This window comes from Gorilla gorilla, chromosome 18, assembly GCF_029281585.2.
Source record: "Gorilla gorilla gorilla isolate KB3781 chromosome 18, NHGRI_mGorGor1-v2.1_pri, whole genome shotgun sequence".
Lineage (NCBI taxonomy): Eukaryota > Metazoa > Chordata > Mammalia > Primates > Hominidae > Gorilla > Gorilla gorilla.
The window spans coordinates 5,795,297-5,816,672 of record NC_073242.2 but is presented as its reverse complement, the minus strand read 5'-3'; the positions used below and the strand labels follow the sequence as shown (position 1 = coordinate 5,816,672).

Below are 21,376 nucleotides of genomic sequence, written 5' to 3'. Positions count from 1 at the left end.
CACGATATCTACAGCAGCCATTTTTTGAGCACTTACTAAGTCCTGCCACGAAATGCTTTGTGGATAGTATCACAATTTATCCTCCGGTAACCTAAGGGGAGGTAGCATGCATATCCTCATTTTACAGAGGGGCACAGACACTTAGGCAGTGGGCTGGGTGTGGTAGCTCACGTCTGCAATCCCAGCACTTTGGGAGGTTGAGGTGGGAGGACTGCTTGAGGCCAGGAGTTCGAGACCAGCCTAGGTAACATACTGAGACCTCATCTCTATTAAAAATCAAAAAAATTAGCCGGGCGCTACTCAGGAGGCTGAGGCAGGAGGATTGCTTGAGCCTGGGATGCTGAGGCTGCAGTGAGCTATGATGGCGTCACTGCACCCCAGCCTGGACGACAGAGCGAGACCCTGTCTCAGAAAAAAAGAATGACAAAGTGACCAGCTCATGGTTACAAACCACTAAGAGGGGGAATAGGACACATCCAGAAGTGCGGGTGCAAAGCCCAGACTCACAACCTCAAGACTCTGGGACCCCAGGTGAGCCCCTTGGCTTCTCTGAGCCTCAGTTTCTTCATCTGTAAAATGGGGACAGTGAGTCCAACCTCATCTAGGAGGTGACCAGCACAGTGCCTGACCCAGCGGGTACTCAACTGGTCGTTGGAAAGGGCAAGAGGAAAGGCCCTAGCATTTGGGGACCCCTCCCAGGAGTGCTGGAAGACCAAGGGCTGCTACCTGAACCTAACAGGACACCCCACGGAGGGAACGGGAACGGCCAGCTGCCCACAGGATGCCGGGACCCCGGTGCCTGTCACCTTCCCTGTCTCTGCTGTCTGACCTCCTCTGTCCCCCTGGACCTGCTCAATGGTCTGGGGCCACACAGAGTGGGGTGCCAGGCCATGCCTCATAGAATGGGTGCGACCCTCCCCAAATTCTCCAAACGGCCTTCCCCGCTTGGGTGATGAGGGAAACGGAGCCTGAGTCGGGACTCAGACCCCCACTGATCTGCCTCTAGAATGCTGCAGGCCTGACGGGAGAGGGCCTGAGGGGCAGGGTGGCCCAAGCCTTCAGCCAGGAGCTCAGAGGGTGACAAGTCGGGGCCTCCAGCACCCAGGAAGCAGGACTCGCCTGCCTGGGCTGCAGGCTGGAGAGTGGGCAGACGTGGGCCGGGGGTCGGTTGGTGCCGGCGGGAGGTTCCAGCCCCTGTGGATGGAGATGGAGGCGACCCCCAGTCGGTGCGGGGAGTGGGGAGTTGAGCTCCCTCAGTGGGGGTGGTGGGGGCTACCTTGGGGTCGGGCTTCGGACTGAGGCTGGGGGAAGCTGTGGCGCCCGCATTATTTGCGGAGAGGAGCAGGAGGATGCTTGGGGGTTGGGGGTGCGGGTTCCCTGACACCGAATTCATTATTGGGAGATTCCTCTTCACAATCCCTCGACACCTCCCACGGGAACCCTGGGCCAGGAACGCCTGACAGCCTGGCGGGCCGGCTCCAGGGGCACTGGCGCCCGGGTCTCTCGGCGCCCGGTCCCCGCCCGCCCGCTGCCTCGGAACCGTCCCCCGCGGGTCCCGCAGCCTCTGGAAGCCTCTCTGGGCTCAGCCCCGCGCCGCCGCCGCGTCGGGGCTCCCAGTGCACCCCCGGCGGCCGCGTCCCCAGCCCCGCTAGCAGCCCCAGGCCGCCCGCGTCCGCAGAGGCCTGGCCTGAGCGCGCTGCGCGCACGTGGGGAGGGGGCGTCCCGGGGCGGGCGCGGGGAGGGCGGAGCCACGGGCCCGGGCGCGCGGCCGGCGCGGGCTGACGGAGGTCGGCGGCCCGGGAGCGGACCCCGGCGTCCGGGAGGCGGCGCCAGGTGCCGCGCCCCCGCCCCGCGCCCGCCGCGCGCCCCCGCCCCCGGGCCGCCCCCCGCCCGTGACGCGCTCCCCGCCCCCTCCGCGCCGGGAGCCCGAGCCCAAGCCGGAGCCCGAGGAGGGCGAAGGGGCGGCGGGCGGCGAGGAGGCGGCGGGGGAGGCGGCCGGTGCCGCGGGGCCGCCGCCGCCTCTAAGCCGCGCCGAGCGCACGAGCGCAGCCGCGTCGCTGCGGCCCCGGCCGCGCCATGGGGAAGGAGCAGGAGCTGGTGCAGGCGGTGAAGGCGGAGGACGTAGGGACCGCGCAGAGGCTGCTGCAGAGGCCGCGGCCCGGGAAGGCCAGTGAGTGCCGGGGGCGCGGGGCGCGGGTGGGAGCCCCGGGGGCCCCTCCCCAGCGCGGAGCCCCCCACCCGGCGCCGGGCGGGGAGGGGACGTTGTTGGGTCCCCGGGGGCGGGGCGGGGCCAGCAGCGCCCAGACCCTTGGTCCGTGCCCTCCACCCGCTGCCCCCAGCACTGGAGATGGGGCGGCCCCGAGAGCCGGCCGTCACCGTGAGCCCCCCAGCGGGCACCTGGCGGCACCCGCCTCCCGGGCCGCGGGCGTTCGCATCCCTCTCTCCCTACCTCTGTCCCCCTCCCTTCCCAGGCTGCGGGCTGACAGCTGGAGGTCTGTGCTGGGGCCTTCAAAGGGCGAGGCGGATGCCCCCCCCACCACATGCACCGGGCAGACAGGGAGGGGGCCCCTGCGGCGAGGGGCGACCCGGGAGCTGACAGTCCCTAGCAGACCCCCTCCCCGCCCCACGTTTAATAACACGCTTTGCAGGGAAGGTGGGGGCAGGACCACGCTGGGGGTGTGGCTGCCCTGGCATGGCCGGTGGGGTGCCATTTACTGATGGGAGAGCAGAGGCCCAAGGTCGCCCAGCCCAGGGCAGGCTGGACTCCAGGCAGGGCCGGCCTGGGGGCAAGGGCTTGGGGCCCTGCTCAGGCAGGCTCCAGCAGAGCCGGGTCTCCAGCTTCCCTGCTGGGAAAGGAGGCCATGAGGGAGTGGGGGACCACCACTGGCCATCCCCAGCTTGCCCTATGGCCGGCCCCAGGAAAGGGCTGGGAGCTTGGAGCCCTGCTCCCAGCACTCATCCTGGCTCAGCGCGTAGCCTCCCTGGGGGCCGCTGGAGATGGATGGATGGGCGTGTGGACCAGCCGCGTGTGCGGCTGCGCACGTATAGCCGTGTCAGTGTGTCAGGGCACCTGTGCGGGCACGGACAGGGCTCTGCAGGTCGGCACGTGGGGTCTGGGCGTCCTCCCTCCTCCCTCCACCCCCACAGACTGTAAGCCAGAGAGTCCCCCTCCCCTTCCTCCAGAGGGATGCCAAGAACTGGGACTGGCTTCTGGGAGGTTGATGGGGGCACCTAGAGTCCCAGGAGGACCCCCTCCCCCGCACTTCACCAGCAGCCCATGACTGGCTAGCTCCTGTCCACTGTGTACAGTAAGAGAGAGAGGGCACCGGTGCCTTGCAGGCTGGCCCCGAGCTGATTTCAGGTCCGGGGGCTCAGAAAGGGAGAGCTTGTGGGCAGAGGCAGTCTCGGCTGAGCCTGGAGAGCAGGTGTAGGGATTGAGGAAAGGCAAGGTAAAGGTTTCCACCTAGTGGCCGCATGACCTTGGACATAGACAACTCCAGCTCAGTGGACCTCAGTCTCCTCGTCTGTAGGATGGGATGTCAGCCTCACGGTGGGGTCCTAAGACCAGTGAGCCTGGGCACTTGGAGCCCAGGCATTCAGTAAGTGCTCAGTAAATGCCAGCAATGACCGCAGCCTTGGACGGCCCAGGGCCAGGGGCTGGGGAAGTGGGGGCTTCAGCTCTGGGGAGGTTCCTCCTCCCTTCTATTGTGGCCATTCTGGGGAGCTGTGGGGGCTTCCACCCTCACCTGGGTCTCTGCCTGTCTTGCCTGGCCTCTGGGACAGGAGAGACACCTGCCCTGGCCCCGGCTCCTGCTCTCTGACTCACAGGGGCGGGTGTAATAAATCAGAGGAGAAATCCCTCCATGAATTAGCTCCATCGTCATGGCAACGCTGGCCTGCTTTGGAGTAAGATGTATTTTGATTCAGTAAAGTACAGCTGAGTTTGGGCCACGAGGTGGGGGGTGTCCAGCAGTGTCCTCCAGGGCCCCATGAGCCCAGGGCTGTCCCCATGAGCTTTGCTTCCATGGTCCCCTCTGGTTGCCCAGTCCCTTCCCTCCAGCCCCTGCTCCAGAGTCACCCCAGGCTCAGCCAGCCCCCCACTCGCCCTGCCCTGAAGGGAGCCTCCCGTGCCCGCACGCACATATTTAGCAGCTGTCCTTGAGGGGAAGAGGAGCCTGTTCTAGGGGAGATGCCGGGGCAGGGGCTGGCCTCCTGCTGGCCGGGAGGGACCCACTCTTCCCTCTGACCCGGACCCTATCCATGGAGGCCCCCTGTCCATGGAGGCAGGCCCAAGAATGCCGTGGAGGACACCCCTGAGCACCGAGGGCCGGCGCCCCATCCCCCTCTCACCTTCTAATAGCCCACTAGTAGCTCCCTTCTAGCCTGGGATATGGACTGGACCCCAGAGGCGGGGACAGGCTCAGGATAGCAGTGAGAGGGCTGGTCGGGGGTAAGGGCTTTACTGTCATAGAGTCACAGGGCTTAGGGACCTCGTGGAGAGGGAGGGGGGCTCCTGGACTTTCATCCTGGCCCCGGCCCCTCCAGCCATGCTCTGCTCCTGCTTCATCCAGAGAACCCGTTTCCAGGTGAAAACAGCCCCCAGCCCCAGGCCCTTCTCAGTTCTGGGACCTTCCTGGGTACCCACTGTCCCCCACAGGAATGGGGGTTAGCGTGTCCCAAGACCTCAAGTTGCTGCCGTCCAATTTCAGCCAGTTTCCCCCTTGAGGAGACCGTAGGTGAGGAGAGGGACGAGATGGCTTTAGTAAGGCGCCCCTCCTCACATGGGGGTGGTCCCCTTCCTGAGGGAGACACCCTCCCCAACTGGCAGATGTTACTTTCTGGGCTTTGACCTCCAGCCCCTCCGAGATTTCAGCCCCTGAAAGTGTGGCTGAGTGAGAAGGTGGTTTCCACACTGGCTGCCTCAGCTGTGGGAGGGAGGACAGGGCCTGGCTTGGACAGTCCTGGGGACATGCTGAGGGCTGGCCACCCTGGAGCTGGGAAGAGCGGGGGTCAGCATACTGTGGGGAGAACCTCCTGAGTGTGGTCCTGGCGGGGATGCACGGGACAGTGACACCTGCGCTCCCTTTAGCTAATGGCAAGGGATGGTGGTAGGCCCCACGACATAATTCCCAGGTCCCCATGCAAAATGTAAACGCAGGGCCCCTTGCTCAAAAATAAGAATTTCAGGCCGGGCATGGCGGCTCATGCCTGTAATCCCAGCACTTTGGGAGGCTGAGGCAGGCGGATCACCTGAGGTCGGGAGTTCGAGACCAGCCTGACCAACATGGAGAAACCCCATCTCTACTAAAAATACAAAATTAGCCAGGAGTGGTGGTGCGTGCCTGTAATCCCAGCTACTCTGGAGGCTGAAGCAGAAGAATTGCTTGAACCCGGGAGGTGGAGGTTGTGGTGAGCTGAGATCGCACCATTGCACTCCAGCCTGGGCAACAAGAATGAAACTCCATCTCCAATAAAAAAAAAGAAAAAGAATTTCGAGATGGCGACAGGAGAGCATCCGCAGGCATGGGGTCCTTCTGGGACAAGCACAGGCCGCACACCCATCAAGTCGCCTGGGCGGCCAGGCAGGGTGTGGGGGATGAGGAGATCGATCCAGTCCGCAACTGAGCACCTCAGCTGCGCGGGGCACCATTTTAGCCACCGAGGATTCCTCCGTGAGCAGAACAGATGACGGCCCTTGTCCCCTTGGTGCTGGTAGTTGAGTGATGGAGATGGGTAGGAGCAAGAGCAGAAGGAGGTTGACGTGGCTGGTGGTGACGAGGGCTGCAGAGCCAGGCACAGCAGCTGCGGGGCGGGCAGGGTCACTTCGGATGGGGAGGGCACGCTGAGTGAGCAGCCTGTGGGTAGGGATCTGAAAAGTGTGAGGGAGGCTGTGGGGTTAACTAGGGAAGAGGAGGCCGCACGTGCACACAGGGCATGTGGAAAGGCCCTGGACAGGGCAGCCGATATGTTGGAGGAACGTCTGGAGGCCTGTGTAGCTGCAGCAGGAATGAGGGAAGTAATGATACCTGAGAGCAAAGCAGGAGCCCCACGTACGGCCACTGTCCGATCTCAGCCTCCCCTCCTAGCACAGCCACTGTCTGTTGTCGGCCTCCCCTCCCAGTGAGACCAGTGCTGCCAGGGGGTCTTCAGGAGAGGCGTGGCAAGATCTGATTCATGTTCTCTCTCCTTTTTTTTTTTTTGAGACACCCAGGCTGGAATGCAGTGAGTGGTGCGATCCTGGCTCACTGCAGCTTCAACCTCCTGGGCTCAAGCGATCCTCCCGCCTTAGCCTCCCAAGTAGCAGGGACCACAGGCACACCCCTCCGTGCCCAGCTACTTTTTTTTTCCTTTATTTTTTGTAGAGACAAGGTCTTGCTATGTTGGCCAGGCTGGTCTTGAACTCCTGGCTGCAAGTGATCCTCCCACCTCAGCCTCCCAATGTGCTGGGGTTACAGGCGTGAGCCACGGCACAGAGCCTGACTCATGTTTTCCCAGGGAACCCCGACAGAGGTGGGTGTGGAGGTTGGACCGAGGGATGTGGGAAGACCTTAGCGACACCAGTGGGGAGGGGATGGCACTTATCCTGCCAGAGATGCCGGCCTGGACCAGCTTGGTGACAGTGGCTGTGGGGAGAAGGGCTAGGGTTCCAAGTGTGCTCTGGGGATGTCTGGGAGGCAGAGCTGACGGACAAGCTATAGGTGTGCAGGAAAGGCCCCAGGGCTGGCTCCAAGGTTTTGGCCTGGGCCATGGTCAGGAAGGATGGCATTGCCACTAACCAAGAGGGACACTGGTGCCAGCAGTGTCTGAGCAGAGGGGGAGGGGCCGGTGAGGCTGGAGACGCCTTTGCTTGCCAGAAGAAACCCCTGGCTGGAGAGAGCTGGGGGTGGGATTCCTGTACGGCTAATATTAGTAATCGCCATGCACCGAGTCCTGACTTGTGCCAGGCCGTGCACGCTTTGTGTCTGGGAATGCTCTCACACCTCTGGGAGGCCCTGTTAGCACCCGCGGCTCCAGCTCAGGGAGGGTGCCAGCAGCCAAAGACACAGGCTGGTGAGAGGCAGAGCAGAGATTCGAATTCACAGCAGTCTGGCTCCTTCGGCCAGCCTCGTGGGTCATCAGGGGACCCGCACCGTGTCCAGTGGCTGGGACTGAGGCCGGGGCAGCAGGGGCTGCTGTGGGTCACTGTGCAAGCCCTGCAGACAGCCCTGTGCCTCGACTCCCTCAACTCCCCTGCCCTCAGCTCCTGCCCCCACCCTGTCCTGGGCCTGGACAAAGGGGCTTCTGTCCTGCCAGCTCCCCTCTCAGAGTGACTGACCCACAAATGGGTTATGTAACCACGGCCCAGATAGGCGGGGGTTTGGCCCAAGTCTGCTTGGACTAGAGCCCACTGGGAGGGCATCGGTGGGCTTCCCTCCTCTGGCAGCTGGCTGGGGGAGGCCACGATGCGGGGGGCCCCAGGAGGACGCTGGGGCCCTGAAGGGAGGGCGTGGGCCCCTCTGGCCTCAGGTGCTCCGAGTCGCCAGGGAGCAGGCAGCCGTTCGCGTGAGGTTGCTCAGAGGTGCCAGCCCACTCGCCTGCCTCCCACTTCTGCTCATCCACACTGGCTGTGGCCCAGGGCTGGCAGTGGGGGTGCTGCACGGTGGAGACGCAGATCCTCCCCCAGAGATACCCCCATTTCCGGGTGTTCCAGCCTCCCTGGCCACCCCCGGCCCCATCTGGATCCTTCTGAGAGACAGATTGGGCCGGCTCTCTCCCTCCCACCATTGGCAGGTGCTCAGCCAGTGTCCCGAGGGAGGGGTGTGCGTGCACATGTGTGTGCCTGTGTGGGTGCACAGCCTTGCCTCCTATCCCCAGGTGGGGACAAGGACTCCAGGCCGGAGTCCTTAGTACTGTGAACCCCCACATCTCAGGGCAATGGGACACCAAGGCCCGAGCAGCTGGCACCTGGGGCAGGCTTCGGGGCAGAGCTGAACGCGTGAGTGCACGAGTGGACGAGTGAGTGTCTGCAGACTGAGAGCCCAGCAGCTTTGTGCCTGCCGGGGAGATGGCTGGCTCCCTCTCCCTGGCCTCAGGCCGCCTGGAGGGGCTGGCACAGCCTCCCCTCACCGAGTCTCCTTCCATCCCCAGAGCTCCTGGGTTCCACCAAGAAGATCAATGTCAACTTCCAGGACCCGGATGGGTGAGTTCTGAGCCGGGTGGTGCCTGCCTGGAAGGGAGGGTGGCTCCTAGAGAGGCCTAGGTGCCGGGGGAGGGCAGGGTGCTGGGGAGGCCGGGGCGCCAGGGCCTCTGCTCTATATGTCCTCTGCACATGCCAGCTTCTCGGCTCTGCACCACGCGGCCCTGAACGGCAACACGGAATTGATCAGCCTGCTGCTGGAGGCCCAGGCCGCTGTGGACATCAAGGACAACAAAGGCAAGACGGGCCGAGGGCCTCTGGTGGGGGCAGGGGCGGGGGCAGCGAGGGGGGCTCCCCAGGGCCTGCATGGATCCTTGGCTGAGGTCTCAGCCCAGGGTCTCAGTCTGATTTCAGGCAGGTCCTCCTGGGATCAGGGTCCTGGAGGCCAGGGGTGGGGTTGGGGTGAGGGGTCAGCTCCTAGCACCCCCCAAACCCACAGGGTTGGGCTTGGGGTCAGGGGTCAGCTCCCAGCATTCCCCCCACCTCCCAGGGTTGGCCTTGGGGGTCAAGGGTCAGCTCCCAGCATTCCCACCTCCCAGGTTTGGGCTTGGGGTCAGAGGTCAACTCCCAGCAACCCCCCCACCCCCAAGGGTTGGGCTTGGGGTCAGGGGTCAGGTCCCAGCACCCCCCTATCCTCCAGGGTTGGGTTTGGGGTCAAGGGTCAGCTCCCAGCATCCCCTCGCCCCCCAGGCATGCGGCCGCTGCACTATGCGGCCTGGCAGGGCCGGAAGGAGCCCATGAAGCTGGTGCTGAAGGCGGGCTCGGCCGTGAACATCCCGTCTGATGAGGGCCACATCCCCCTGCACCTGGCGGCCCAGCATGGTCACTATGATGTGGTGAGGCCCGAGCGGGGGCGGGGGCAGGGGCGGGGCCGCGGGGGCGGGGCAGCGCGGCCTGAGGATGTGCGGACCTGACTGCGCCCTTGGCCCCCAGTCTGAGATGCTGCTACAGCACCAGTCTAACCCGTGCATGGTGGACAACTCCGGGAAGACGCCCCTGGACCTGGCCTGCGAGTTCGGCCGCGTTGGGGTGAGTCTCCTGTGGAGCCCTGTGGGGTGGGGCTGGGGAGCCCCACATCAGGACCCCCCTACCCTGACCCCTCCTTCAAGGTGGTCCAGCTGCTCCTCAGCAGCAATATGTGTGCGGCGCTGCTGGAGCCCCGGCCGGGAGACGCCACCGACCCCAACGGCACCAGCCCTTTGCACCTCGCAGCCAAAAACGGCCACATCGACATCATCAGGTAGAGCCGGTAGCAGGGAGGGCCTCAGCCTTAGGGTCCCCAGGGTTCAGCAGCAGCCTGGGGCTCAGGGCACCAGCTTCTGGCTTGGGGATAGGGCGGGAGCAGGCAGGGTCCCAGGTCCCTGGTCAGGCCTCTGGCATGGCCTCCAGGGCCCATGTACAGGATGAGCTGGAGGGGCTGGGAAGGGGGCTTCTGCGATGTCTCTGTCCCAGCCCCACCGCTCCTGGGTGCGCTCGAGGAGGTGCTGAACTTCCCTGAGCCTCACTTTCCCATCCGTAAAGTGGGGTTCACAGCAGCGCCTACACTAGCATTAGACAAGATAACAGCTGGGAAGTCTTAGCACAGGGAGGGCCCTTCAACAGTGCTCACTGTGGGCTGGGTGCCCCGGCAGCTCACACCTGTAATCCCAGCACTTTGGGAGGCCAAGGAGGGAGGATTGCTTGAGGCCAGGAGTTCGAGACCAGCCTGGGCAACATGTCAAGACCCCATCTCTACAAAAAATACAAAAACTAGCCGGGTGTGTTGGCACACACCTGTAGACCCAGCTACTTGGGAAGCTGAGGCAGGAGAATCACTTGAGCCCATGAGGTTGAGGCTGCAGTGAGCGGTGATTGTGCCACTGTACTCCAGCCTGGGTGACACAGCAAGACCCTATCTCAAAAAAAAAAAAAAAAAATCGGCTGGTTGTGGTGACGCACACCTGTAGTCCCGGCTGCTTGAGAGGCTGAGGTGGGAGGATCGCATGAGCCTGGGAGGTCGAGGCTGCAATGAGCCAGGATGGTGCCACTGCATTCCAGCCTGGGTGACAGAGAGAGACCCCATCTCTACTTTTTATAAAAAAAGCAGCTGAGTGCGGTGGTTCAAAATGCTGCAATCCCAGTATTTTGGGAGGCTGACGCAGGAGCCCAGGAATTTGAGACCAGCCTGGGCAACATAGCAAGACGTGGTCTTTACAAAAACAAAGGCAAAAAAAAAAAAAAAAAAGCTGGGAATGGTCACACATGTCTGTAATCCCAGCTACTCTGGAGGCTGAGGCAGGAGGACTGCTTGAGGCCGGGAGTTTGAGGCTGCAGTAAGCCATGACTGCACCACTGTACTCCAGCCTGGGTGACAGAGTGAGACCCTGTCTTAGAAAAAGTAGGCCAGGTGCAGTGGCGCATGCCTGTAATCCCAGCACTTTGGGAGGAGTTCGTGTCCAGCTTGGCCAAAATGGTGAAACCCCGTCTCTACTAAAAATACAAAATTAGCTGGGTGTGGTGGCAGGTGCCTGTAATCCCAGCTACTCTGGAGGCTGAGGCAGGAGAATCACTTGAACCCAGGAGGTGGAGGCTGTAGTGAGCTGAGATTGCACCATTGCACTCCAGCCTGGGCAACAAGGGTGAAACTCCATCTCAAAAAGAAAAAAAAGTGCTCAGCACTCAGTGAATGTCAGAGACATGGGGCAGGGCTGGACGATCCTCAGCCCCCAAGCTGACTGCTGGGGTACCTGGAAATGGAGGCCTGGCTTGGGGGTGCTGGGGCCGGCCTCCTGCTGGAAGGCCCCGCCTGTCCACCTTGCCTTCCCGCCAGGCTCCTCCTCCAAGCCGGCATCGACATTAACCGCCAGACCAAGTCCGGCACGGCCCTGCACGAGGCTGCGCTCTGCGGAAAGACGGAGGTGGTGCGGCTGCTGCTGGATGTGAGTGTGGGGCCCAGGGGCGCTGGGCCCAGTGGACTGTAGGGGCTCCTGACAGAGCCTCATCTCTCACATGTGCAGAGCGGGATCAATGCCCATGTGAGGAACACCTACAGCCAGACAGCCCTGGACATCGTGCACCAGTTCACCGCGTCCCAGGCCAGCAGGGAGATCAAGCAGCTGTTGCGAGGTGGGCCCAGGCAGGGCAGAGGGGCAGTGGCTGGGGCTGGGCCAGGGCCAGATCAGCCCGCAGGACTTGGGGGGCCCCCTCCTGTATCCCCAGAGGCCTCAGCGGCCCTGCAGGTCCGGGCAACCAAGGATTATTGCAACAATTACGACCTGACCAGCCTCAACGTGAAGGCAGGGGACATCATCACAGTAAGCATGGCCCCAGGGGCCGTCTCGGCAGGGAGGGGGCGGCACCTGGGCGTGCGCACCCCAGAACACCCTCCCGCCGCAACTGGGGGGCACTGGGCAGGAGACTCTGCGAAAGGGGGCATCTCCCTGAGCGCCCCCCACCTTACTGGCCAGGTCCTCGAGCAGCATCCAGATGGCCGGTGGAAGGGCTGCATCCATGACAACCGGACGGGCAATGACCGGGTGGGCTACTTCCCGTCCTCCCTGGGCGAGGCCATTGTCAAGCGAGCAGGCAAGTTCCACCCCACCCTGGGGGGCAGGCAGGAGCCCCTGGGCTTGGGGGCTGGAAGCAGCGAGTGTGCTAAGGGTGTGGGGGCCCAGCAGGGCTGGGTTTCTGGGTGCCAGTGTGGGGTTGAGTGGGGAGCATCAGGGTGCCCCAGCGGCCGTCTCCTCGTCCGTTCCCACACCTCTTCCTTTGTGCGTTCTACCAAGCACTGTGTGCTGCCATGTCTGGTTCTGAACTGGCCACTAGAACAGATGGGGACCCAACTCCCAAGGAGCTCGTCCTGGGGCAGGAGGGGGCAGGGGACAGCGAAGTAAACATGAAAGGACATGTGACCCAGAGCACAGGGAGGGCCTGCTTGAGATGAGGCAGTCAGAGAAGGCCAGAGAATGCTCTGAGACGCAGGTGGGTTCCAGGTGGCAGGAGCTGTGCGTTAAAAGTGGGCGGTGCCAGGCGTGGTGGCTCATGCCTGTCATCCCAACACTTTGGGAGGCCGAGGCGAGAGGATTGTTTGAGCCCAGGAGTTTGAGATCAGCCTGGGCAACATAGTGAGATTCCATCTCTACAAAAAATAAAATTAGCCAAGCATGGTGTTGTGCGCCTATGGCCCCAGCGACTTGGGAGGCTGAGGTGGGAGGATTGCTTGAGCCTGGGAAGTGGAGGCTACAGTGAGCCAAGATTGCACCAGCCTGAGTGACAGAGCAAGACCCTGTCTCAAAAAAAAATAATGATTAAAACAAAGGCACTCAAGTGTTTGCTCTTGGTGAATAAAAAAGGAAAAAACCAAAGGCGCTGAGGCAGGCAAGAGCTGGGGACATCTGAGGAACAGGAGGCTGAGGAGAGGGACTAGGCCAGGGGCCCAGGCTGTGAAGCCCCTTGTGGCGGCTCCAAGGGACCAGGGGCCCGTTTACTTCTGATGGAGGACATGGAGGTTGACAGGCAGGGCCAGCCCCCCACCATGGCCATCTAGCTCCTGAGTGGGAGCCTTGGCTCTAGCTTGTGGGGGGCTTCTTGCCTGCCCCCCACTCCCCAGTACAGAGACTTTCATACCGTCCAGCAATCTCTGGCCCCCTGCCCACAGGACCCCAGGGCCACCGGCAGGATGCCTAGGCTTGGCTGCCTCTGCCTCTCTCCTGCTCTAAACGTCTAGGGTGGGAGGGGTCTTCCGAGGGGCTATCAGCTCCCTGGAGACAATGGCGGGCAGAGAGGACCCCGGCTGTGGCTGCGCCAGTCTCTGTCCTGCCTCCCCTGCGTCAGCACCCGCCGTCGCTGGCCCAGGACTTAGGAGGCTTTGCTTGACCCACAGGTTCCCGAGCAGGCACTGAACCAAGCCTGCCCCAGGGAAGCAGCTCATCGGGACCCTCTGCACCCCCAGAGGAGATCTGGGTGCTGAGGAAGCCTTTTGCAGGTAGGCTGGGTCCCTGAAGGGCAGAGGTGGCAGGACTTCCACAAGGCACCACCGTGGGGCCAGACAGGGGCCGGCACTGGCCTCATCTTGCTCCCTTGTGCTGGCAGGTGGGGACCGAAGCGGTAGCATTAGCGGCATGGCTGGCGGCCGGGGCAGCGGTGGTCACGCCCTACACGCGGGCTCTGAGGGCGTCAAGGTAGGTGGGGTAGTGGCCGGGGCCAGGGTGGCCAGGGCTGGGAGCAGGCGACAAGCCGGGGTTTCTGGGTTGCAGCTCCTGGCAACGGTGCTTTCCCAGAAGTCCGTCTCTGAGTCCAGCCCGGGGGACAGCCCCGCCAAGCCTCCGGAAGGCTCTGCAGGTAAGAGCAAGGGTGCTGCCATGCAGCCCGACGGAGGAGAGCAGCCCGACAGCCCTTGTCCCCTACCCACTCTCGTCCTCAGGTGCGGCCCGGTCCCAGCCTCCAGTGACCCACGCCGGGCAGGTCTATGGGGAGCAGCCGCCCAAGAAGCTGGAGCCAGCATCGGAGGGCAAGGTACAGGGCTTGGGGGTGTTCTCAGCGTGGGCTCCGGGGAGAGGCTGTAAGGCCAATGGGCTGATAGGTGCTTACATGGCCTGCCTGGCCTGGCAGCGGCGGGGTCGGGGGCATTGCCAGGCCAGACCCTCTCCTCTGTCTGTCAGTCTGTGCGTTGTGTGTGTGTCCGCCTGTGTGTACGGGTGTCGTCGTTGTGCAGGCTGTGCGTGTGGGCCAACCTGTGCCTCTGTGTGTGCATGTGTGTGTGTGGGGTGCGTGTGTGATGGTGTGACTGCGAGCCGGGCATGCGTGTCTGTGTACAGGTGGAAGGGGATGGGTATGAGATGGTGCAGCGTGTGCACGGGCGCGGCATGTGGTGTGTGAGTGCACTCGTGTGCCGGAGAGCTGTAAGCTGCTGGCTGAGTCCTGCACGGTGGAGGAGGCAAGGCGCCCCTGCCTGTGGGCACAGAGCCCACCTTCCGGTCCAGCCCGAGGCCCCTTTCCCAGAGCTCCCTCCCAAGGGGCCACACCACCTGCATCCCCAAGATGGCGCGGGGCGTCCCTGGTGCAGGAGCAGGGGACAGTCAGGGAGGCGTGTGGCGGACAGTAGCAGCCCCCCCGCCCCCCTCCCCCCACCGGTGGAGATCCCAGAAGAAGGCGGAAGGGTGGAGGATGCTCCAGGAGGCGCCTCAGGGACCGCGGACTGAGGATCACTCACAGGCCAGGCTCACCGGGGCCTGCTGCAGATGGAGCAGCGGACAGCGGACGCAGTGGCTGCACGGCTGGCCGGCCAAGCAGAGAAGGAGGCACTGTGGTGGCAGGGCGCGGCCGGGCAGGCGAGCCTGCAGTGGGTGCCTTGTGTCTTCCAGAGCTCCGAGGCCGTGAGCCAGTGGCTCACCGCGTTCCAGCTGCAGCTCTACGCCCCCAACTTCATCAGCGCCGGCTACGACCTGCCCACCATCAGCCGCATGACTCCCGAGGTGAGCTTTCCACACGCCGCCAGCGCCAGCTGCGTCCCACAGATGGGCCCAGCCCCTAGCTGACAAGCCTCCCCACTGCCTAGGACCTCACAGCCATTGGTGTCACCAAGCCGGGCCACCGGAAGAAGATCGCGGCAGAGATCAGCGGCCTAAGCATCCCCGACTGGCTGCCTGAGCACAAACCCGTAAGGCCACCTGCATCCCAGGGGCTGGGCCCAGGACAGGCAGACAGACAGACAGAGAACCTGCCTCCCTGGCCACAGCCCCCACCCGCCCTCAGGGGCTTGAGGGAGAGGAGAGTGGAGGATGCCCTGCTAGCAGGGAGCCTCCCAATCAGCCCCTGTTGTCACTGGGGCAGGGGCGAGGTGATGCTATCCAGGGGTCATCGTTGCTGAGGGAGCCTGAAGCCAGGAGAGTCCCCTCCCCACGTCCATGCTCTCACCAGGACTCCCTCCACATGCAGGCTGCCCCACAGGGACCCCCAGCCACCAAGCCTCCAAGCACTGCCACTCACATGCAGACTGCAGGGGGCCATGCTTACGGCCTATGCTCACAGGCACCCAGGTACGTGCCAGCCAGACGCCTGGCAGGTGTGCATGGAACACCCTGCAGGCGTCCACCACCTTTGTGCGTGCACACATGCTCCACCGCACGTGTGGCCCTCACCAATAGCTGACACCCCCGTTTTCAGCGATACCTGCACACGCCATGGCCAATCGTCATTAACACGGAGGTGCGGCCAGGCGCGGTGGCTCACGCCTGTAATCCCAGCACTTTGGGAGGCCGAGGTAGGTGGATCATGAGGTCAAGAGATCGAGACCATCCTGGCTAACACGGTGAAACCCTGTCTCTACTAAAAATACCAAAAATTGGCCAGGCGTGGTGGCGGGTGCCTATAGTGCCAGCTACTTGGGAGTCTGAGGCAGGAGAATGGCGTGAACCCGGGAGGCGGAGCTTGCAATGAGCCGAGATCGCGCCACTGCACTCCAGCCTGGGCGACAGAGCGAGGCTCCGTCTCAAAAAAAGCAAAACAACAGGGAGGTGCCCGTGCAGTGGGATGGGTTCCGGGCCTGAAGAAGGTGGGCCCAGGCCTAGCCCAACCGAAGCGGACTCTCTGGGCCTCACACTGAGCTCTGGGCTCCCAACGGGAGAGGCGATCGGTGGCTGTCAAAAGCCACCTGGCGCGTGGGTCGGCACTCACCCTGCCTTGCCTCACTCAATTGGTGGCTCGGGGGTCCTCCTAGGGGTCAGGTCCGGGTCCCACGGGCCTTGCCGCGCACCTGGGGGTGGCTGAGTGTTCAAGAGCAGTTGCATGAGTCAATTCCAGCTGGAAGTGTGGACGCCTGAATGCCGCTCGGGGAGTGATCGGGTGTTTCTCGGTGCAGATTGCTGTGGGTGTTGGCACGTGTGTGTGTTGTGGCTGTGTGGCATGTGTGTGGCCCTGTGTCTGATGTGGGTGAGAGGTCAGAGTGTGAAACGGGATGGGGTGCTGGTGCCTGTGCACGGCTGGGAGCGCAGCGTGCAAATCATGTGCGTGTTCCTGTACCAGGTGTGGCCCCGTGCGTCTGTGTCCATGACTCTGGGGTGTGTCTCCCCATGGTGCTGTACTCGTGGCTGCCTGGCCGGGTGGGAAAGTGCCTTCTTCTGCACCCCCGACAAGGGTGTCCTGTGGATGTGGGCAGCCGTGCGTGTGTGCGCATGTGTGCGATATGCGGCATGCAGTGTCCGGTGCCTGAGCCGAGGCTCTGCCTACATTTCTGGTGCCAACACCTCGGCCTATCCGTTTGTCCTCCTGTCTGTGCCCTGCTGGCCCGGTGACCCCTCCTCCTCCAGCTCCAGGTAGATGGGCAGGGTGCGGGCAGCCAGCCTAGGTGGCTCCTCTGTGTCTCTGCTCTGTAGGCTAACCTGGCCGTGTGGCTGTCCATGATCGGCCTGGCCCAGTACTACAAGGTGTTGGTGGACAATGGCTATGAGAACATTGATTTCATCACCGACATCACCTGGGAGGACCTGCAGGAGATCGGCATCACCAAGCTGGGTGAGGCCCCAGCCCCAGCCCCAGCTTCCAGCCCCAACCCTCGTCCCCAGCCCAACCCTCAGCCCAAGCCCCAGCCACCAGCCACCAGCGCAGCCCCAAGCTAGTTCAGCCCCAGCCCCAAGCCCAGCCCAGCCCCGCCCCGCCCCTAGCCCGGCCCATGCCCCTCTGCCTCCTGGTCCACCTGACCTGCCCCCTGCGCCCCACTCAGGGCACCAGAAGAAGCTGATGCTCGCTGTGAGGAAGCTGGCAGAGCTGCAGAAGGCTGAATACGCCAAGTATGAGGGGGGCCCCCTGCGCCGGAAGGCGCCCCAGTCTCTTGAAGTGATGGCCATCGAGTCGCCGCCCCCGCCTGAGCCCACACCGGCTGACTGCCAGTCCCCTAAAATGACCACCTTCCAGGACAGCGAGCTCAGTGACGAGCTGCAGGCTGCCATGACTGGCCCGGCTGAGGTGGGGCCCACCGCCGAGAAGCCCTCCAGCCACCTGCCACCCACCCCGAGGGCCACGACGCGGCAGGACTCCAGCCTGGGTGGTCGGGCACGGCACATGAGCAGCTCGCAGGAGCTGCTGGGAGATGGGCCCCCTGGGCCCAGCAGCCCCATGTCTCGAAGCCAGGAGTACCTCCTGGATGAGGGCCCAGCCCCCGGCACCCCACCCAGGGAGGCCCGGCCCGGCCGCCACGGCCACAGCGTCAAGAGGGCCAGCGTGCCCCCTGTGCCTGGCAAGCCACGGCAGGTCCTCCCACCAGGCACCAGCCACTTCACGCCCCCCCAGACGCCCACCAAAACCCGACCAGGCTCTCCCCAGGCCCTTGGGGGACCTCATGGTCCAGCCCCAGCTACGGCCAAGGTGAAGCCCACCCCGCAGCTGCTGCCGCCGACAGAGCGCCCCATGTCACCCCGCTCCCTGCCTCAGTCACCCACGCACCGCGGCTTTGCCTACGTGCTGCCCCAGCCCGTGGAGGGCGAGGTGGGGCTGGCTGCCCCGGGGCCTGCGCCCCCACCCGTGCCAACGGCTGTGCCCACACTGTGCCTGCCCCCCGAGGCCGACGCGGAGCCGGGGCGGCCCAAGAAGCGGGCCCACAGCCTGAATCGCTATGCGGCGTCCGACAGTGAGCCGGAGCGGGACGAGCTGCTGGTGCCTGCGACTGCCGGCCCCTATGCCACGGTCCAGCGGCGCGTGGGCCGCAGCCACTCGGTGAGGGCGCCCGCAGGTGCCGACAAGAACGTCAACCGCAGCCAGTCCTTTGCCGTGCGGCCCCGAAAGAAGGGGCCCCCGCCGCCCCCACCCAAGCGCTCCAGCTCGGCCCTGGCTAGTGCCAACCTGGCGGATGAGCCGGTGCCGGACGCCGAGCCTGAGGATGGCCTGCTGGGGGTCCGGGCACAGTGCCGGCGGGCCAGTGACCTGGCCGGCAGCGTGGACACGGGCAGTGCCGGCAGTGTGAAGAGCATCGCGGCCATGCTGGAGCTGTCCTCCATTGGGGGTGGGGGCCGAGCTGCCCGCAGGCCTCCTGAGGGCCACCCCACTCCCCGCCCTGCCAGCCCAGAGCCGGGCCGGGTGGCCACCGTGCTGGCCTCAGTGAAACACAAAGAGGCCATCGGGCCTGGCGGGGAGGTGGTGAACCGGCGCCGCACGCTCAGCGGGCCAGTCACCGGACTTCTGGCCACTGCCCGCCGGGGGCCTGGGGAGTCGGCAGACCCAGGCCCCTTTGTGGAGGATGGCACTGGCCGGCAGCGGCCTCGGGGTCCCTCCAAGGGCGAGGCGGGTGTCGAAGGCCCGCCCTTGGCCAAGGTGGAAGCCAGCGCCACACTCAAGAGGCGCATCCGGGCCAAGCAGAACCAGCAGGAGAACGTCAAGTTCATCCTGACCGAGTCCGACACGGTCAAGCGCCGGCCCAAGGCCAAGGAGCGGGAGGCCGGGCCTGAGCCACCACCGCCACTGTCCGTGTACCAGAATGGCACTGGCACTGTGCGCCGCCGACCGGCCTCGGAGCAGGCTGGGCCTCCGGAGCTGCCTCCACCGCCCCCGCCTGCCGAACCCCCGCCCACCGACCTGGCGCACCTACCCCCATTGCCCCCGCCCGAGGGCGAAGCCCGGAAGCCGGCCAAGCCGCCTGTCTCTCCCAAGCCCGTCCTGACGCAGCCTGTGCCCAAGCTCCAGGGCTCACCCACACCCACCTCCAAGAAGGTGCCGCTGCCAGGCCCTGGCAGCCCAGGTAGGTGCATGGGGCCAGCCAGGGTGGGGTGAGGGGGCGACAGGACCCTGCTCCACCTCCTTACTCGGTGGTCTGAGGGCTTTTCCTTTTCTTGGGTTTGATGGAAGCCCAGGTGGGGTGGGAACGTGTCCCCAGACCCTCTCATCCATCCAGGGCTGGGGGCAAGGTGAGCAGGGTCTTTCCCGGTCCGCTGGGGAGGAAGCCGCGGGAGGCTGGGGCAGGGGGCGCGGCGGCGGAACTCGTGCCCGCTCGGTGCCAGCGTGGTCCTCCCCGCAGAGGTGAAGCGCGCCCACGGCACGCCGCCGCCCGTGTCTCCCAAGCCGCCGCCGCCGCCCACAGCGCCCAAACCCGTCAAGGCGGTCGCGGGGCTGCCTTCGGGCAGCGCCGGCCCTTCACCCGCACCCTCGCCCGCGCGACAGCCGCCCGCCGCCCTCGCCAAGCCGCCCGGTACGCCGCCCTCGCTGGGCGCCAGCCCCGCCAAGCCCCCGTCCCCCGGCGCGCCCGCGCTGCACGTGCCCGCCAAGCCCCCGCGAGCCGCCGCCGCCGCCGCCGCCGCCGCAGCCGCGCCAGCCGCCCCGCCCGAAGGCGCCTCGCCAGGGGACAGCGCCCGGCAGAAACTGGAGGAGACAAGCGCGTGCCTGGCCGCGGCGCTGCAGGCGGTGGAGGAGAAGATCCGGCAGGAGGACGCGCAGGGCCCGCGGTAGGTGCGGGGCGGGGCCTGGCGGGCGGAGGGCGGGGCTAGGCAGAGATGGGCGTGCCGTGAGCGGGGCTCAGCTGAGGTCGTCGTGCGGTAGGCGGAAGCCGACGGAGATGCGGGCCGTGGGCGTGAACTGGTCGAGGTGGGCGTGGCCAGGCCCGCCCCGCCCACTCACGCCCCGCGCCCCGGGCCCCGCAGCGACTCGGCGGCGGAAAAGAGCACTGGCAGCATCCTGGACGACATCGGCAGCATGTTCGACGACCTGGCCGACCAGCTGGATGCCATGCTGGAGTGAACGCCGCCTGGCCGGGCCCGCCCGCGCCGCCCGGGCCCTCCCCGCACACTGACCTATACCTCAGGATGGGCGCGTCTGGGCGCGGCGCGAGCGGCCGGGCAGGGCACTGCAGAAGCACAACTCCGGCCCCTGGGCCCGGGCCGGGGCGCCCGCCGGGGGCTCCAAGGGCTCTAGGCAGACCCTGCGCCCGCGGGTCCTCCCCACCTGCTGCTTCCCGTGCAATACCTGCTGGGCCTCCTGCCCGCGCGGGAGGGGAGGGCGCCCCGGGACCAGGGATGGGGCAGCGCACAGGCCCGGGCCCAGCACAGAACTGCCGATCGGGACGCCCGGCCAGCCGCTTGGGCGCAGCACAAGGGACAGGGGACCAAGGTCAGGGCCCCCCTGCCCCACCGCACCCCCAGAATATAAGCTATCAAGAGTATTAATTTATTGGGAATGAGCTGAGGCGGATTTCCCCAGAGAAACAAAAAGGTATAACTTTAACAAATATATATTTAAAGAAAGAAATATTATTGATTCTATAGAAAACCATTTACCAACTGAAAGGACACGAAGTCTAGCTCCGGACAAAAGCTGTTAGAGGCCCAGGCTGTCTGCCTGCGGTCCTTCCTCCCTCCGGCCAGAGTGGAGGCCCCAGGCTGCTAGCACAGGTGGAAGGCTGGGGCCCGGGGGCGGGTGCTCTGCCGGGGGCTCCTCCGTGCTTCTCTCCTAAGTTCCCTGCGCCCCAAGAACTCGAGGTTGTGCCTTGCTCTCGGCGGCTGTGTCCTCCTCCTGGCGTGGCTGCGTCCCAGGGCGCGGGTGGGTTTGGTGAATGTGGGTGTGTCAGCGTGGCAGCCACGTGGAAGCAGGGCACGTAGCAGGCCAGGCCACGGGCTTGCAGCTCCTCTGAGGGTGTGCCTGGCCCCCTCTCCAGGGGCTGTGCAGGCAGCCCATCCACCCCAGTGGAGTTCCCACGGACGCTTCTGCTCATGGTCCAAGGCTGTGCTGTGTGGTCATTCTCGCCCTCCCTTTTCCTCTCTCTCCCTGCCCCCTCCAAGAAGTACTGACTGGTCTCCTCTATCGTGTTTGCTGATCCACAGTGTTGGGCACAACTTTGACGTTTCTTAAAAAAACAATTTTAAAAATGCCGAAAACCAGCGATTGTGGTGTGGGGCGGGTGGAGGCGGCTGGCGGAGGTGGCGTCCCGGCGTGCAGGGCCCCTTCCTGCTGTCTCACCCCGTGTTTCCCTGCGAGTGGACGTGCCCAGCTGTCCCCCCAGGCCTCTCCTCAGAGGGCGGCACAGGCTGGGCTCCAGCAGGTGGGCAGGGGAGGTCTGGGCAAGGCGCTGCCGTCGGCTGTCAATAAACAGCAGGAAACAGAGGTGCCTGGCTCACTTTTTGGGGGCACATGTGTTGGGGGAGATGGGACTGGAGGCCAGCAGCTTGGGTGTGACGAGTTGCCTCCTAGCAGGGAGGGGAGGCCCCGGAGTGGGCCGAAGTCCTGGGGTCCACCAAAGGAAACTGC

General features: G+C 64.8%; 1 protein-coding gene across 3 annotated transcripts; it reads left to right on the top strand.

Annotated features, from left to right (window-relative positions):
* The first annotated feature begins 1,741 nt into the window (after nt 1–1,741).
* Nucleotides 1,742–21,232, top strand: CASKIN1 (CASK interacting protein 1). 3 transcript variants are annotated; one of them, XM_031007388.2, is made up of 20 exons: nt 1,743–2,170; nt 8,128–8,179; nt 8,316–8,413; nt 8,867–9,012; nt 9,110–9,205; nt 9,286–9,416; nt 10,986–11,094; nt 11,173–11,281; nt 11,375–11,469; nt 11,623–11,740; nt 13,038–13,139; nt 13,247–13,335; nt 13,411–13,495; nt 13,578–13,669; nt 14,518–14,628; nt 14,712–14,813; nt 16,528–16,666; nt 16,875–18,881; nt 19,158–19,581; nt 19,777–21,232. In XM_031007388.2, the coding sequence occupies exons 1-20, from the start codon at nt 2,077–2,079 to the stop codon at nt 19,871–19,873; spliced, it is 4,296 nt and encodes a 1,431-aa protein (XP_030863248.1). In that variant the 5' UTR covers nt 1,743–2,076; the 3' UTR covers nt 19,874–21,232. The 3 variants fall into 3 exon arrangements, with proteins under 3 accessions (XP_055220958.1, XP_055220959.1, XP_030863248.1); XM_055364983.1 differs by having other exon boundaries at nt 1,742–2,170; nt 11,173–11,469; XM_055364984.2 differs by lacking the exons at nt 14,518–14,628; nt 14,712–14,813 and having other exon boundaries at nt 1,742–2,170; nt 11,173–11,469.
* The last annotated feature ends 144 nt before the right edge of the window (nt 21,233–21,376 follow it).

Coding starts and splice junctions, on each gene's coding strand:
- CASKIN1 (XM_055364983.1), top strand. CDS start 2,077: ATGGGGAAGGAGCAGGAGCTGGTGCAGGCGGTGAAGGCGGAGGACGTA. Junction 14,629..14,711: donor TCAGCCGCATGACTCCCGAG/GTGAGCTTTCCA, acceptor CCCACTGCCTAG/GACCTCACAGCCATTGGTGT. Junction 19,582..19,776: donor GAGGACGCGCAGGGCCCGCG/GTAGGTGCGGGG, acceptor CGGGCCCCGCAG/CGACTCGGCGGCGGAAAAGA.